This window comes from Cheilinus undulatus, linkage group 19 (genome assembly GCF_018320785.1).
Source record: "Cheilinus undulatus linkage group 19, ASM1832078v1, whole genome shotgun sequence".
In the NCBI taxonomy this organism is placed as follows: domain Eukaryota; kingdom Metazoa; phylum Chordata; class Actinopteri; order Labriformes; family Labridae; genus Cheilinus; species Cheilinus undulatus.
The window spans coordinates 1,583,466-1,595,818 of NC_054883.1; the positions used below are offsets into that span (position 1 = coordinate 1,583,466).

Genomic DNA, 12,353 nt, shown 5'->3' on the forward strand with positions numbered 1-12,353 from the left:
TAAATGACCTATAATTTGAATAGTGTTGTTATTGTATGAAACCTCATTACATTATGCTGCTTGTTAAAATAAAGCAGCTGCTAAAAAACGTGAGAGGCTGGTAGATTTTTGGATCCATCAGCCGCCATGGCAGGTAGGAAAAAAAGTTCATTTCCAACCCTGGCTAGAGGAGAAGAAAGAGCAGACTGAAGTGGTGAAAAATGAAAGAGTGAAGAAGGAGGAATGGCTGGTCCTTGAAGCTCGAAAAATTAATTTAGGCAACAGTAGAGCAAATTAATACGCAGATATGTAAAAAACAAACTCTCAGCAACACAGCAGAAGTGACTCTCCTCCTGCCTTATTTTTCCTGTTTTCTAAACTATTTATTATTTCAATCTTTACTGGCTAATCACTACAGAAATTGTGGCCCTGATTCACTGCTGCCAAGCTCTGTAAATATCTTTCTTAAGAGTGAAGATCTAAATATATATGAAAACACTTTCTATTCTTCTTGCGATGAGAAAACCTTGTCTATTATTCACTCTAAATGAACAGAGCGATTAAAATAATAAGAACCTTTTTCATAGCAAAAAAAAAAAAAAAAAAAAAAAAAAAAAAAACAGCACACATTTAAAAAACTTACCCTGCTCTCCTCCAGACTATCAAAAGGTCCAGGTGGGTCATCCAGACACAGAAACTCTCTCACCGCTGTGCTGCTTCAGAGAAAGAAAGGTGCATCATAAACGCGTGCAGAGGTCCACAGAAAATCCCAGACAGATTTCTGTTAATGTAGAATTCTTTCAAATAGTTCTCAAGCATTATATACACAATCTGCAGGTTCTCCCTATAGGAATGTTTTTTTCTGCTTTAATTCATCATGATAGTAAATAAAACACTCTTCAGGGTGATAATTTAAAACATTACTTCGTGGTCTATGAAGTTATGTTGATCCCTTTCTGTATTTTACAGTAACATATAAACTAAATGAACAAATATCGGTCTATGTTAGTGTGGGTGTGTGGGTGGGTGGGTGGGTGTGTGTGTGTGTGTGTGTGGGTGTCTGTCTGTCTGTCTGTGTTGATTTGCATACTGCACCGTTGCTCCAATTGTCATTGTTATCACTTTAGAAGAGTTCTCTGGTGTACTGTGTTAAAGAAATTTCCAATATTCCTTATAGTTCTAACGCTTCATGGATGTTCTGTTAAGCTACTTCAAGGCCCAGGTCAGGATGTACGGCCAGGAGTGGAGACTCTAGGCGTCTCTCCTCTTCTCCTCGGTTGATAGTCTAAACTCACATTCTTGAGTTAGATAAAATGTTATTTGTCCCTATAGTCAAGTTCTTGGAGTATTTACGAAATATTTCTTCATCATACTGGTTTGAAACTGGTGCCATTAAAGAATCATAAATATGTATGGATTTTCAGTAAAATCTACAATTGGTGTGCCTTTTGTTTCAGTTTTCCCCCTCTCAGTCCCATTACGTGACTTCACTTCCGCGTACGCTCACTCTCAAAGACAAACACTAAAAGGTGGAAACTACGATGGCGTCAGGAGTCTGCTGCAGGCACAGGTAAGCGTTTGCATTATTGTTCCTGCCACACACCAGCTCGTGCAGGCGAATACTATAGCTTAGACGAGGTTTGGTGTTGAAACAAAAGTTCAGTTAGCTGCAGAGGATTTAGCATTACCTCTTGCTTTTGCAAGTCCTAGGTGACAGCTGTTTCGTGTTTGCATGTTTTAATGATAGACGCCACATTTCTCAAATTGTAGTTAACCACAAAGAATGGATTGAGTAAGAATCCAAATGCAAAAGTGTGTTGTCAAATGTTTTCTGTAGAGCAGAGTGGCCTGGCAGAGATCAAAAATCCTCTAGACTAGAGAGTGACAAAGACATAACTGCTTGGAGCCAAACTGTGTTGTCGCAGTTCTTTATTCCCCAAACATCTGCATCTGATAAATTAATAACCGATTCTAAAGCCCTTTTGAATTGAAGTCCCATTATGTCTACAACATGCCTCTTGGCAAATTTCATGAATCGGAGGTCTTTTCTGTCTGTCAGCGTCCTCTGAGAGGAGAAGACACGCCACAGCAGGGAGCAGCCTCAGGTGGCATACGTCCCCATGTGAAGAAACCAACAATGTCAGAAGATCAACCATCTTATCATCAGTCATCTAAGAGAAAAATATATATTTTACCATTTATATGGATTGCACAGAATTGATCAAATCTTCATTAGAGACACTAATACCTTCTTCTTTCTCTTCTAGGTTCTGAACTTCCTGCTACCAAATATTTTTGGCACACAACACCTGAAAACATCACACTCAAGGTCAATCCATCATGTGGATTTATATTAACGTGGCAAAGCAGATGGATATGCCCATTTCCGTGTTTCTCACAGGCGAATCCATCTTGCAAAGCTCCTGTCTGAACAGTTTGGGCCCGGTTAGAAAGTGACAGGACCAATCAATGACGAGGAGCAGTACTTTCAGGCGCGGCGGAGTCATGACGTAACCAAGCGGCAACAAGAGGACAGTGCAACTGTGGCAGAAGAGATTAGTGTGGATGCTGCTAAAGAACCAGTTTTATCAGAACTTGACGACATTTCTTTGTTAAAAGAAGAACAAAGAACAGCAGTGAGTTGTTTTCTTTTCAAAAACAACAAAAGTCGAGTACTGACATGTCTATAGTCACCATCGTTTGCGTTATGAAGTTCTCTATGGAGTTTACTCCTCTAAATTTGAAACTATTAATAGTGTTCTTTGACCTGGGGAGCGGTAAAAACATAAGTGAGCTGTAGAAAAACAAACCTAGGCCAATTCTTGTCCTCCTTTATGGACGAGCCCCCTTTGGCAAAAGGTGCATTTGAGAAAAATGTGTGGGCCGCACTAACACTACCCTTTGAGGTCAAGTAGGGGGCCACAAAATATCTTCCCACAGGCTTCAATTGGCCCGCGGGCCATGAGTTTGAGACCCATGGTCTACAGCAAACACAGCAGACTGAGCAGGGATGAGTCGTGCGTGAAACAGAAAAACTCTTTATTCTAACCTTTATTTATTATCTTGTTTTCTATCTTGGTTCTGAAAACGGTCTGAATGTCCATCTTTTTAATGACGTGTTTACACATCTTAGCCTTTATCTGTGCCACTACCTGTGCTGTTGTAGAACTAGCCGACTTTTACTTCTCTGTTTCTTACAGACCGCCATGTCTGTTTTGTTTTTAAAGACAAGTTTGGCGTCTTTTTAATATTCTATGTGGTAAAGCTGTGGTGCTGACTGGACAGGACACCTGGCCTGTTCACCTGTTCAGCATCTGTCAGTCAGCTGTCACTGTCTGCACACTACACTATCCGCAGTGCTGAAATATTTGATCTGGAATCTTTCTTCCTCTTCTTATCCTTCTGTTGTTGTTCATCAGAACAAACTTTGTGGCCAGGTGTCTTTATTAGACATTTGTTAGATATAAGCCAGGATTTGTAGTAATCCTGTAGGATGTCTGTAATTTTGATCACGTAAAATCCACCATATCTGTATGTAAATTAAAAAGGGAAAATCTCCGTCCATATATCAGCACACACAGAGGTCCAGAGGTCCAGAGGTAATAGGCTACTCATCCCATCCATCTCGGTAATTTGGGGTGGTGTGTGTCTGTTTACGGTTTGTGCTTTTTCTGCACCTTTATCTGGTCGTAAAAAAGCATCACAGGCTGCTATGACATGGTAAACAAAGTTATAACACTTGTAGGCCCATTATAGTAGTTTTCTTTTAATTAAGTTCAGTTAATCTTCACAGATAACTTCAGTTTTTTTCATTTATTCATTTATCTCTACTGTCCAAACATAGCCTATGCAGCTCTCTCACAATAAAACAAAATTCAGCTCTGCCTCCAAAGAGCATGTGCCTGATTTTGTGTTGCTCGGAAGCCGAGGTCAAGCTTAACTGCATTTCTTTTGCACCCCTGGTAATACGCCCATAGGGCCTTATGATTTCCGCATTAATGGAATCGTGGACGGAATTGTGGAATTGGCCAATAAAAACAGAATTTACAATTGAATGAATTTGACTGAAATGCTCTGTTTTTTTAGAAAGAGGAATGTATATCTGAGGAATATGTTCCCGGGGGAACGCTAAAGTGGGGCACAACTTGTCCCTCACTCACAACACTCACCCCACCCCCTCCTAAACAATAACAGCATGTCAAAGCGGCTTCACAAAACATCAGGTAACATCAGGTAGCCCCAAACAGGGCTGTACTGTGGGACATAATGTTGCACCTTCAAGAAAACTCATCTGTGCTTCCAGTTATTTTACCTCACCCCCCCACCTGAGCGGTGTGCCTCACCTCACGCGAGGCACACCGCTCACCCCTCAGAGGATAAAAATCAAGTCGGACGGACTCGAGATTTTATCAAGTCCCGTATTCTAAATGATGTTAAATTTGAGTATCAATTAGCTTAATAATTCATCCTGTAGATACTGTAGTTCCCTTTGGTTGCTTAACGAGCCAACACGTGTCTGAATTAACGTAGCGCTCTGATATGAGGCAGACGGACAGACAGCGAGGGAGATGAGGAGAGAACCGTTACAGTCAGGAGTAAAACACAATGCAGCATCAGACTGCATGGACTGTTACATATTAACTCATTGAGTGCCATTGAGGTATATATACGTCAAAGTGTTTTTCGGTGGCTGCCACAAGGGGGCGCTCTCACACTCCCTGTGAGTAATTTTGGGGCTTCTGGGATACGTAGTTGGAACACGGAAGAGACGGTAGATCAAAACAACTGAGATCAGAGCAGGAAGTGGAGACACAGGGATGGAGGTAATCTACGCTAAAAGTTCTCAAATATTCATATATATCAGCACAAAGTGCCTCCCAAAAAAACTGAGGGATTAAGTGGCCAGTTTCGCTAGCAGATGCTGGAAGAAACTTTAAACTTTTGGGTGAGAAATCGGTAACTCACTGAAACCGACAGTGAATCCAGGCATCAGCGCGTTCCTTAATCTGCCTCAGCCAGCCAAGAGGCTAAAGAATGCCGCGAGGTCTCCCCCCGTGCGTTGGAAAAAAAAGGCAGCCTCTCTCCAGCTGGATGCATACAGCGACGACACTTCAGAGACAGACTTTTCCGACCCAGACTCTGAGCAATGGCTGCCGAGTGAGTGGAGCGGATCTTGTTCTCCGTCCCAGAGCGATGGAGGTAAGTTAATGTTAGAAACCCACGGATTATTCAGCCAGATTTATCGAATGAAACCACCACTCGTGCTCCTGTGATTTCAGAGGCAGACTAGAGAAAAGAGCAAGCCCCATGCAGTTCTACAACACCGTCTGTTGGCAGAATAAGAGGTAAGAACAAAAAAAATTTCTGTATTATAGATTATATATATAATATATATAACATATTATATATTATAGTACTTCTTTAATTTACAAGCAGTGCCAGGGGACACCAAGCAGGAGAGGACGTGGGCGTATTTGGGGGTCACGTGGCTGCCGTCCAGTTGTTTTGTGCTGTATTTGGTATTTATCTTTACGTATTTTATTTATTTTACAATAAAATAACATTTGTAATACAATTTTCAGATGTTTTTTAAGTCATTGAAGGCAAAATTATAACATTCAAATCACTGTTTTGTTTGACAGACTCTCTTTAAAAAAAAAATGCTTTTTTTCTCAGCTTTCTAGAAAACAAGTGGTCTTTTTGGTGAAACTAGCCTCTAAAAATCAAGAATGGAACGAGGTGCAAACAAACGGTTTTTTGCTTGATGAAATAGAGAGTTTCTTCTTTCATTTGAGCTATTCTGTGTTTTCAGAGTCGTAGTACAAAATATTCTGCGGGTCTTAAAAGATGGCCCAAAACCCTGGCACAAGCCACTTTCCATTTTGTAAAGGGCTGGCACTCAATGAGTTAAGAGAGTAAGGAAAAGTTAGGTAACAGGTTCACTTTTAACTATTTAACCTTAATGTGACACTATTAATTTACTATCACTCTGTGTTTGAGAGAACAGAAAGATTTCTTCATTTACATTGAATATCAGTTAGGATGTGATTATACTCGTTGTAAGTAACCAAATAATTGTAAATGTTGAGCCTTAAGAGTTTCTACATATATAGCCTTTGTAATAGTTTATTTTGTAACATTTGTATTGGTTTAAACTAAGGTAACTTTACTTCCTGTTTAACAACAGCAGACTTTTACTTTGAAAGCACCAGAAAGGAAGTGACTAAAGTAACACAAGGTAACTTGACTACAGAGAGAAAGTTGCCAGAGCTACGTAAACAAAGAGAGCCACAGTAGAAAGCAAAGACCTAACACCTCTTGTGCAGGCATCAAACTCGATACGGTGAATTTTTGTGCTTTTGTAACTTCTGTAAATATGGCCTGTTTGATTCTTTCAAGTTCAAATAAACCACGAAAACCATCAGTACGAGTCAACTGTCATTCACACAGGAGGGATGCTACACTCATTAATGTGTCTTGAAATGTTGAAAATATCTGACTGGTTATTATTAATTTATATCAGGGTTATCCAAACAATGGCTCCTGGGCCAACTGTAGCCTTTTGTCAATAAAATTAAGGTTATTTGTATTTAATTAGTGAAGATTTGATTCATTTACGTAAACAGGACACTCTTTTTTATGGTAAAATTAGTGGAAAGGTTAAAAACGGAATTTGGAAAAAAATAAAATGGAATTTGGCAAAAAAAAAAAACGGATTTCATAGGGCCCTACCCATAACTCCGCCCTTAAGCTGAGGTTTTTGTTTTGTTTTCATCAGATTATTTTCCCATGCCCTTGGTAATTTACAAAGACATCCAGAGAATGACCTGGGTTGTGTCAATCCTCCTTCCCGTCCGATGGGGCCCTCAGGTGGGCGTACTCGCCATTACATGCCTTACTTCAGCCACAAATTTCAGCCCAAACACACCTAAAACTTGCACAGTACTGTATTTCTGCATCATCTAGAACTATCTCTGTACAATCTGAAGATGAGGATTTTCCCCGTTTGATGCACTGAATTAAAAAACTGTCAGGAAGGGGAAAATAAATAATATAAGGTAAATGTACTCCAATCTTGTATCAGTTTTTATGTCATGAACTCACAATAACATGTTTGTGGAGAGAGACTATGGGAGACGAGCTGATCCTCAAGTCCAGCTTTAAGGACTGATGGACTGTGTCATGACAGGCCAGTGTTTTTTTAAATTGTATTATGGAAGCCTTTATTCTTAACGACACTGAGACGGCGCAGGTCCTTACAAATGAAATGAAGTATTGACTGTGATTATGGTTGCATGATTTGTGGAGTTGTCCGAGTATTTCACTCTGGTGGGTATATCTTGGAAACGACTTGACTTCTGTCTAAGTTTGTACCACCTTTAAAGCCAAAATAAGTCAGCGTATCCATTATGAATGCTGCTAGGTAGGCACGAACAACCGGCTCGCTCAGACCGGAAGGCTTGCGTGATCTCGTTGTCTAAAGAGAGGAGAAGAGGGAAGATGCTGCCAGCTAGCGTTCAAGGGGTGAAATTATACCACAAACTACCGCATCAACAAAGTAAAACATTAATTAATGAAATATCGATACTGCATTTTAAAATATCAATACAGTATCCTGCCACGAAATATGGCAAATACTTTAGTGTACTGATATTTTGTCCCACCCCTATCAAGTAGTCTAAAGAGGAGAAAACCTCTATAAAACAGTCAAATTCCTCACAGGGTCACTGTTTATGAGGGTGGGACATTAGCCTGATATACTCTCTACAGCGTGGCTAACATTAGCAGTTAGCGCCGCCAGCCTTCGTTCCTCTTTACAGATTAATATCAAGCTTTGATACGTGGTCTCTTTTCACGTCAGGGGCGAGTTAAACCCTCGACAGCCTACATACCATGCTGTTCTTGTGTGGTGGGAATTTTGTATGTTTTGTATATTTTAACCTCTGATTTAGTTAGTCTGTAGGTTTAGCTGTGCATCTGTCTTATTGACCAAGGAATGACCTGGTGAATCCTTTTGTTCCAACTCCACTGTAAATCACATCATGATCACCACAGGGCAGTAAGTCATGAGCTGAGCAGCTGTATGTTGTAAAAGGTCATCAAGACCACTTTTTGGGAAGTGACCATCTGTTTTATTGCACCCCAACTGACTTACCCTTCTGCTCAAGAAGTTCTTTGAAGTTGGTCAAAAGCTCATGTGTTTGGTCAACTGCTCAAAGGCATGTTTTAGATGGTATAAAAAGGGGTCCTCCAGTTGCTCACTGGGCAAGCCTCATCACTGTTAAACTGGTGTGTGGTTGTGTGTGTGAGTTTGCTCCCTCTGAATCAGAGAATTAAACTCTTGATGCATGCTATCTTACCAGTCTTGTTTTTTGACTCTCTATAGGTAATAAAGAAATTTCATTAACACCTGCTACATGCTAACCGCTAAGCCACCGCTGAGCTTCTCATGTTTACATCTGGTGAAGAGCCGGGCAGGAAGGCAGCAGCCATTAACTGAAGCTACAGCGGCCTCGAGTGGCAGGAGCTTCATTGCAGTTTAAAAGAGCATTATAGACCGGGATTTCAAGCCTGTGTTTGTAAAAAATGTTAGTTAATTAGTTTAAACAACTCGGAAATCCCACACGGGCTAATTTGATAAACAAATTTGACCATTTCACCCATTAACCATGCGCATCCCTAGTCTTTACATCACTTTTTTACCTCCATGTGGCACATGCATAAGGCCTCTTTTGTCCTGTTTGCCTCTGTATTTGTAGTGTTTAAATCCAAAATGCAGTCTGATATCCTCTTTTAAGTCTGGAGGTTCCTTCAGTGGAGCAGAGCTGCCAGGATCTGACATGTTTGTTTTTACAGAGATAAGTCACTCTCTCCAAGTCCAAGCTGAAACTCTTGTTGTTAAATGAATAAAAAAATAAAAATAAGTAACTTTGAGCAATTATTTCTACTATATTTGACTAATTCCATTATGTATAATTACACTGAAGCTTATACTGTGCTAGTAGTAGTTGTAGTCAGATACAGTGAGGTGCTCTAATGTTGATCTGTCCCTCCATCATACACTGCTGTCTGTGAGGTGTGTGCTATAAGACACCTGTGCTCTTTAATCAAGACAGAAACCACATCATGCTACAGTTTACAAACCTTGATATCTTTAATGATGTGCCTGGTTGGAACATTCTCTCCAACTTGAGTTCCCTGAGAATCTCTTTAATGTTGAAACCAAATAGGTTTTGAAACTAAAACATCCCTATAAGAATCGATATAGAATCAGACAGAATTGAATAGTGATCTTGTAAATTGGAAGCAAATCAATTTAAGCAATCAGTGGCAAAACCGAGTCCTGATAGGTAGCAAAGGTAAAAACTCCCAGTAGCAAAAACAAAAAGCTGCACAGAAATTGCACATTGTGGGTGTAAAAAAAAACAACAATATGCAGGAGAACAGTCAAAACTTTTTTTTCCTATGGAAGAGGCCCAACAACAGATTGTAGATCGTACACTGGTGTGACCTATAATCCAGAATTTACGGGAGTTTCCTACACATCCCTGAAATGGCCAATCAAACAGCTGCCTTACTGTGTCACGTACCAGTTGGCGATGTCTTTGTGTGCTACCAGGTTTTGCAGAAAGGCCTGTAGTCCCAGCTGTCTGTCCTCCAGGAAGTCACTGTCATAGTTGTCCTTGAACCAGCGCTTGGGAGGCAGTGAGAGGCGGAAACCCGGAAACATCTCCTTCAGCTAAAAATACAAACACACACAAAACACAAAAGAAAGAGAAGTATCATATGATCAGAGGTCTTTGGGATGAACTGAACACACTTTTTCACCACTTTATTCTTTCCATTTCAGACTGCCAACATTTTGGAGTAGCTGCTTCCACAGAGAATTGAGAAAAATTACAGCCATACATTTTCATACAGGAGATGGCTGGTGATTGGCATAAAAAGTCAAATTTAATGTCCTAGGGCTGGGCAATTATGGCAAAACCAAAACTATGATTAATTGAACTTTTTTTTTTTTTAATCTCAGGTTAAGATTAAAAGAAAAATGTACTGATTTTCAACCAGCGGCGCATGGATAGTAATTGTGTGTGACAGTCTCAGGCCTTGTTTATACGACTACATTTTGCTTCTGTTTCCATTTTCATTTCCAAAAAGTTCCACGTTTACACAGCAACGTTTTGAAAACAATCTCCGTCTATACGAGAATGCAGGAAACAGTAAAACGCTGTAGTAAGGTGATTTACTGCACAATTAAAAACTGTCTCTACAACTAGGACAGTACTGCACAGTCACTGTTTTTCATGTGTTTTTGATAATATGATATGATAATATGATATGATAATATGTAACATTTGTAACATTTTTATCATACACAGGTGCCTGAGAGTAATTCATCACCAAATCCTCTTCATCATCACCATCATAGCGCCCCAGCAAAATTTTATGTCACATATAAACACAAAAATCAATTGCAAGACCAGTCTTATTATAATGAAGCTATCCCCTAAAGCTGTCTGATTTTCCAGGGACAAATTTTTCTCCTAAAGCCTTTGATTTCGCCTGGATTTCTTAGAAAGTGCAGTGCTTCCCGCTTTTAGTGCAGCAAAAGAATAAGAGCCGTTTCAGAACAATATATATACTTTCTACTCTACTATTTCTACCCCTTTTTCAATTTGATCTGCTTCTTGGAAGTGATTAACAGCCTTTTTTAACCGTAACACGGAAGCCTCAATCCTGTCTCCTCCATCAGCTGTGCATTGATATGCAGCCGGTGGAGGAGACAGGAAAGTCTACGGGCTGAAGTTAGTTATTAAAACTTAAAGAAAAAAGATAAAGTCTAAATCATTCCAGAGAAGCATATACAGTGCTTAACAAATTTATTAGAACACCCTAACCCTAACCAAAGTCAGGTTTATGCCACAGCTGCCCTAAATTAACAACAGTGGTAATTACCAAAATCATTTTATACGTTTCCTGCAATGGTTAATACACCAGTATGTAGATGCTCGTTATCAGAAATTATATTTTTAACGCTTAAATATAATTATTATTTTTATCCATGAATTTTCAAATGTACTGATTTACAAAAAAACTGAAAAAAAAAGTAAAGCACATTGTTATTTCTTGATTAGTATGTCAAATTATAGTTATTTACTGTCATTCCTGAACAGAAAAATGAGTTTTAGTGGTTGAAAGTTATGCTTGATTCATTTCTGACTTCTCAGAGAAGCCCAGTGAGCCGGCTCAAATTTGGGTGAATTCAGTTTGAAATTCCTCATTCCTGTTCAAAATGGTAAAACGTGGAGAGCTGACTGAAAATGAAAGAGTCCACATTAAAGCACTTCATGATGCTGGATGGTCTCTGAGACAAATATGACAGATGGTCTAATACATTTGTTAAACACTGTATAAAAGAAATATTAATATCATTCTGAAAAAAGGCTCCAGCTGCGCTCATGAGCAGCGCTGCGCTTTATGGGAAAATCCAAGAGAAATAAGGCTGTAGGAGCTGAATTTGTCTGTGGGAAATTAATCATTCTCAGCGGATATCTACGTTAAACAAGACTAATCTAGCAAAGCATTTTTTTTCTGTGTTAATATGAGCCGTGAAATTTCTCTGCCGTGCTACGATGATGATGATGATGGTGATTATCATGATGATTGATGAAAAAGGTAAAAGTAATCATTTCATGACTTCATCTAAAGAAAGTGGCATTGGTGGCCCTCCAAACGAGAATAATGTGTCCCCTTCTCTAAATCCAGCTGTCTGTGTCTTGACAAGCTGAATCACAGTTAACTATATCAGACGGCTCGGCTCAAGCTGCCACAGCTGGGTTCAGAGTAGAGGGCTGCATTGGGATTGGGTCCTGTGTTGGGTCCCAAACCTTGCGGCAGCGGGCAATTTGAACTTTAGCTGCATGCGGAAACGGGCAGCTGAAAAAAAAATACACTGCGGGATCAGGATGTTGCCTAGCGACAGGATGATGGAGTCAACAAACGATGTAGAAAAGAAGCTCAAACAAGGTCTTTACAACAGAAAAAGAAAACAAGGCAAGTCTGACAAGTTTTGTTTCTGCAGACAAGCTCTGATGGAATAACAGATACTGAATACTAAACGGCAAGACAAGTATAGTTTCATAAGTAATTATTTCAACTGAAAAAGCAGGATTTTGTGTTGTGAAAGTTTATGTTTATGCTGAGAGTGGCTAAATGAGCTGTCCTTGGTGCTGAAACGCGGCAGATTTAACTGACAGCTGCCACTCAGAGAGTGAGCGAGTGAGGGAGAGAGATGCTCTCCATCGATGGGTAATTGTACGTGCTTCTGTGCAGCTGATTCTTTTTTTAATCATTTAGATTAATAGGTTGTTAGC

At 39.7% G+C, this 12,353-nt stretch overlaps 1 protein-coding gene across 3 annotated transcripts in view; it reads right to left on the reverse strand.

The window, feature by feature from the left end:
• The window catches only part of LOC121527129 (sorting nexin-16-like), a 53,129-nt gene that overhangs the window by 24,930 nt on the left and 15,846 nt on the right, over positions 1–12,353 (reverse strand). For 2 of the 3 annotated variants that reach the window (XM_041813862.1, XM_041813864.1), the window contains exons 4-5: positions 9,570–9,718; positions 623–695 (exon numbers count right to left, since the gene is read on the reverse strand). In XM_041813862.1, the coding sequence (XP_041669796.1) occupies positions 623–695; positions 9,570–9,718 (222 nt within the window). The remainder of the gene's footprint in view (positions 1–622; positions 696–9,569; positions 9,719–12,353) is intronic. The other variant, XM_041813863.1, reaches the window with a different exon arrangement.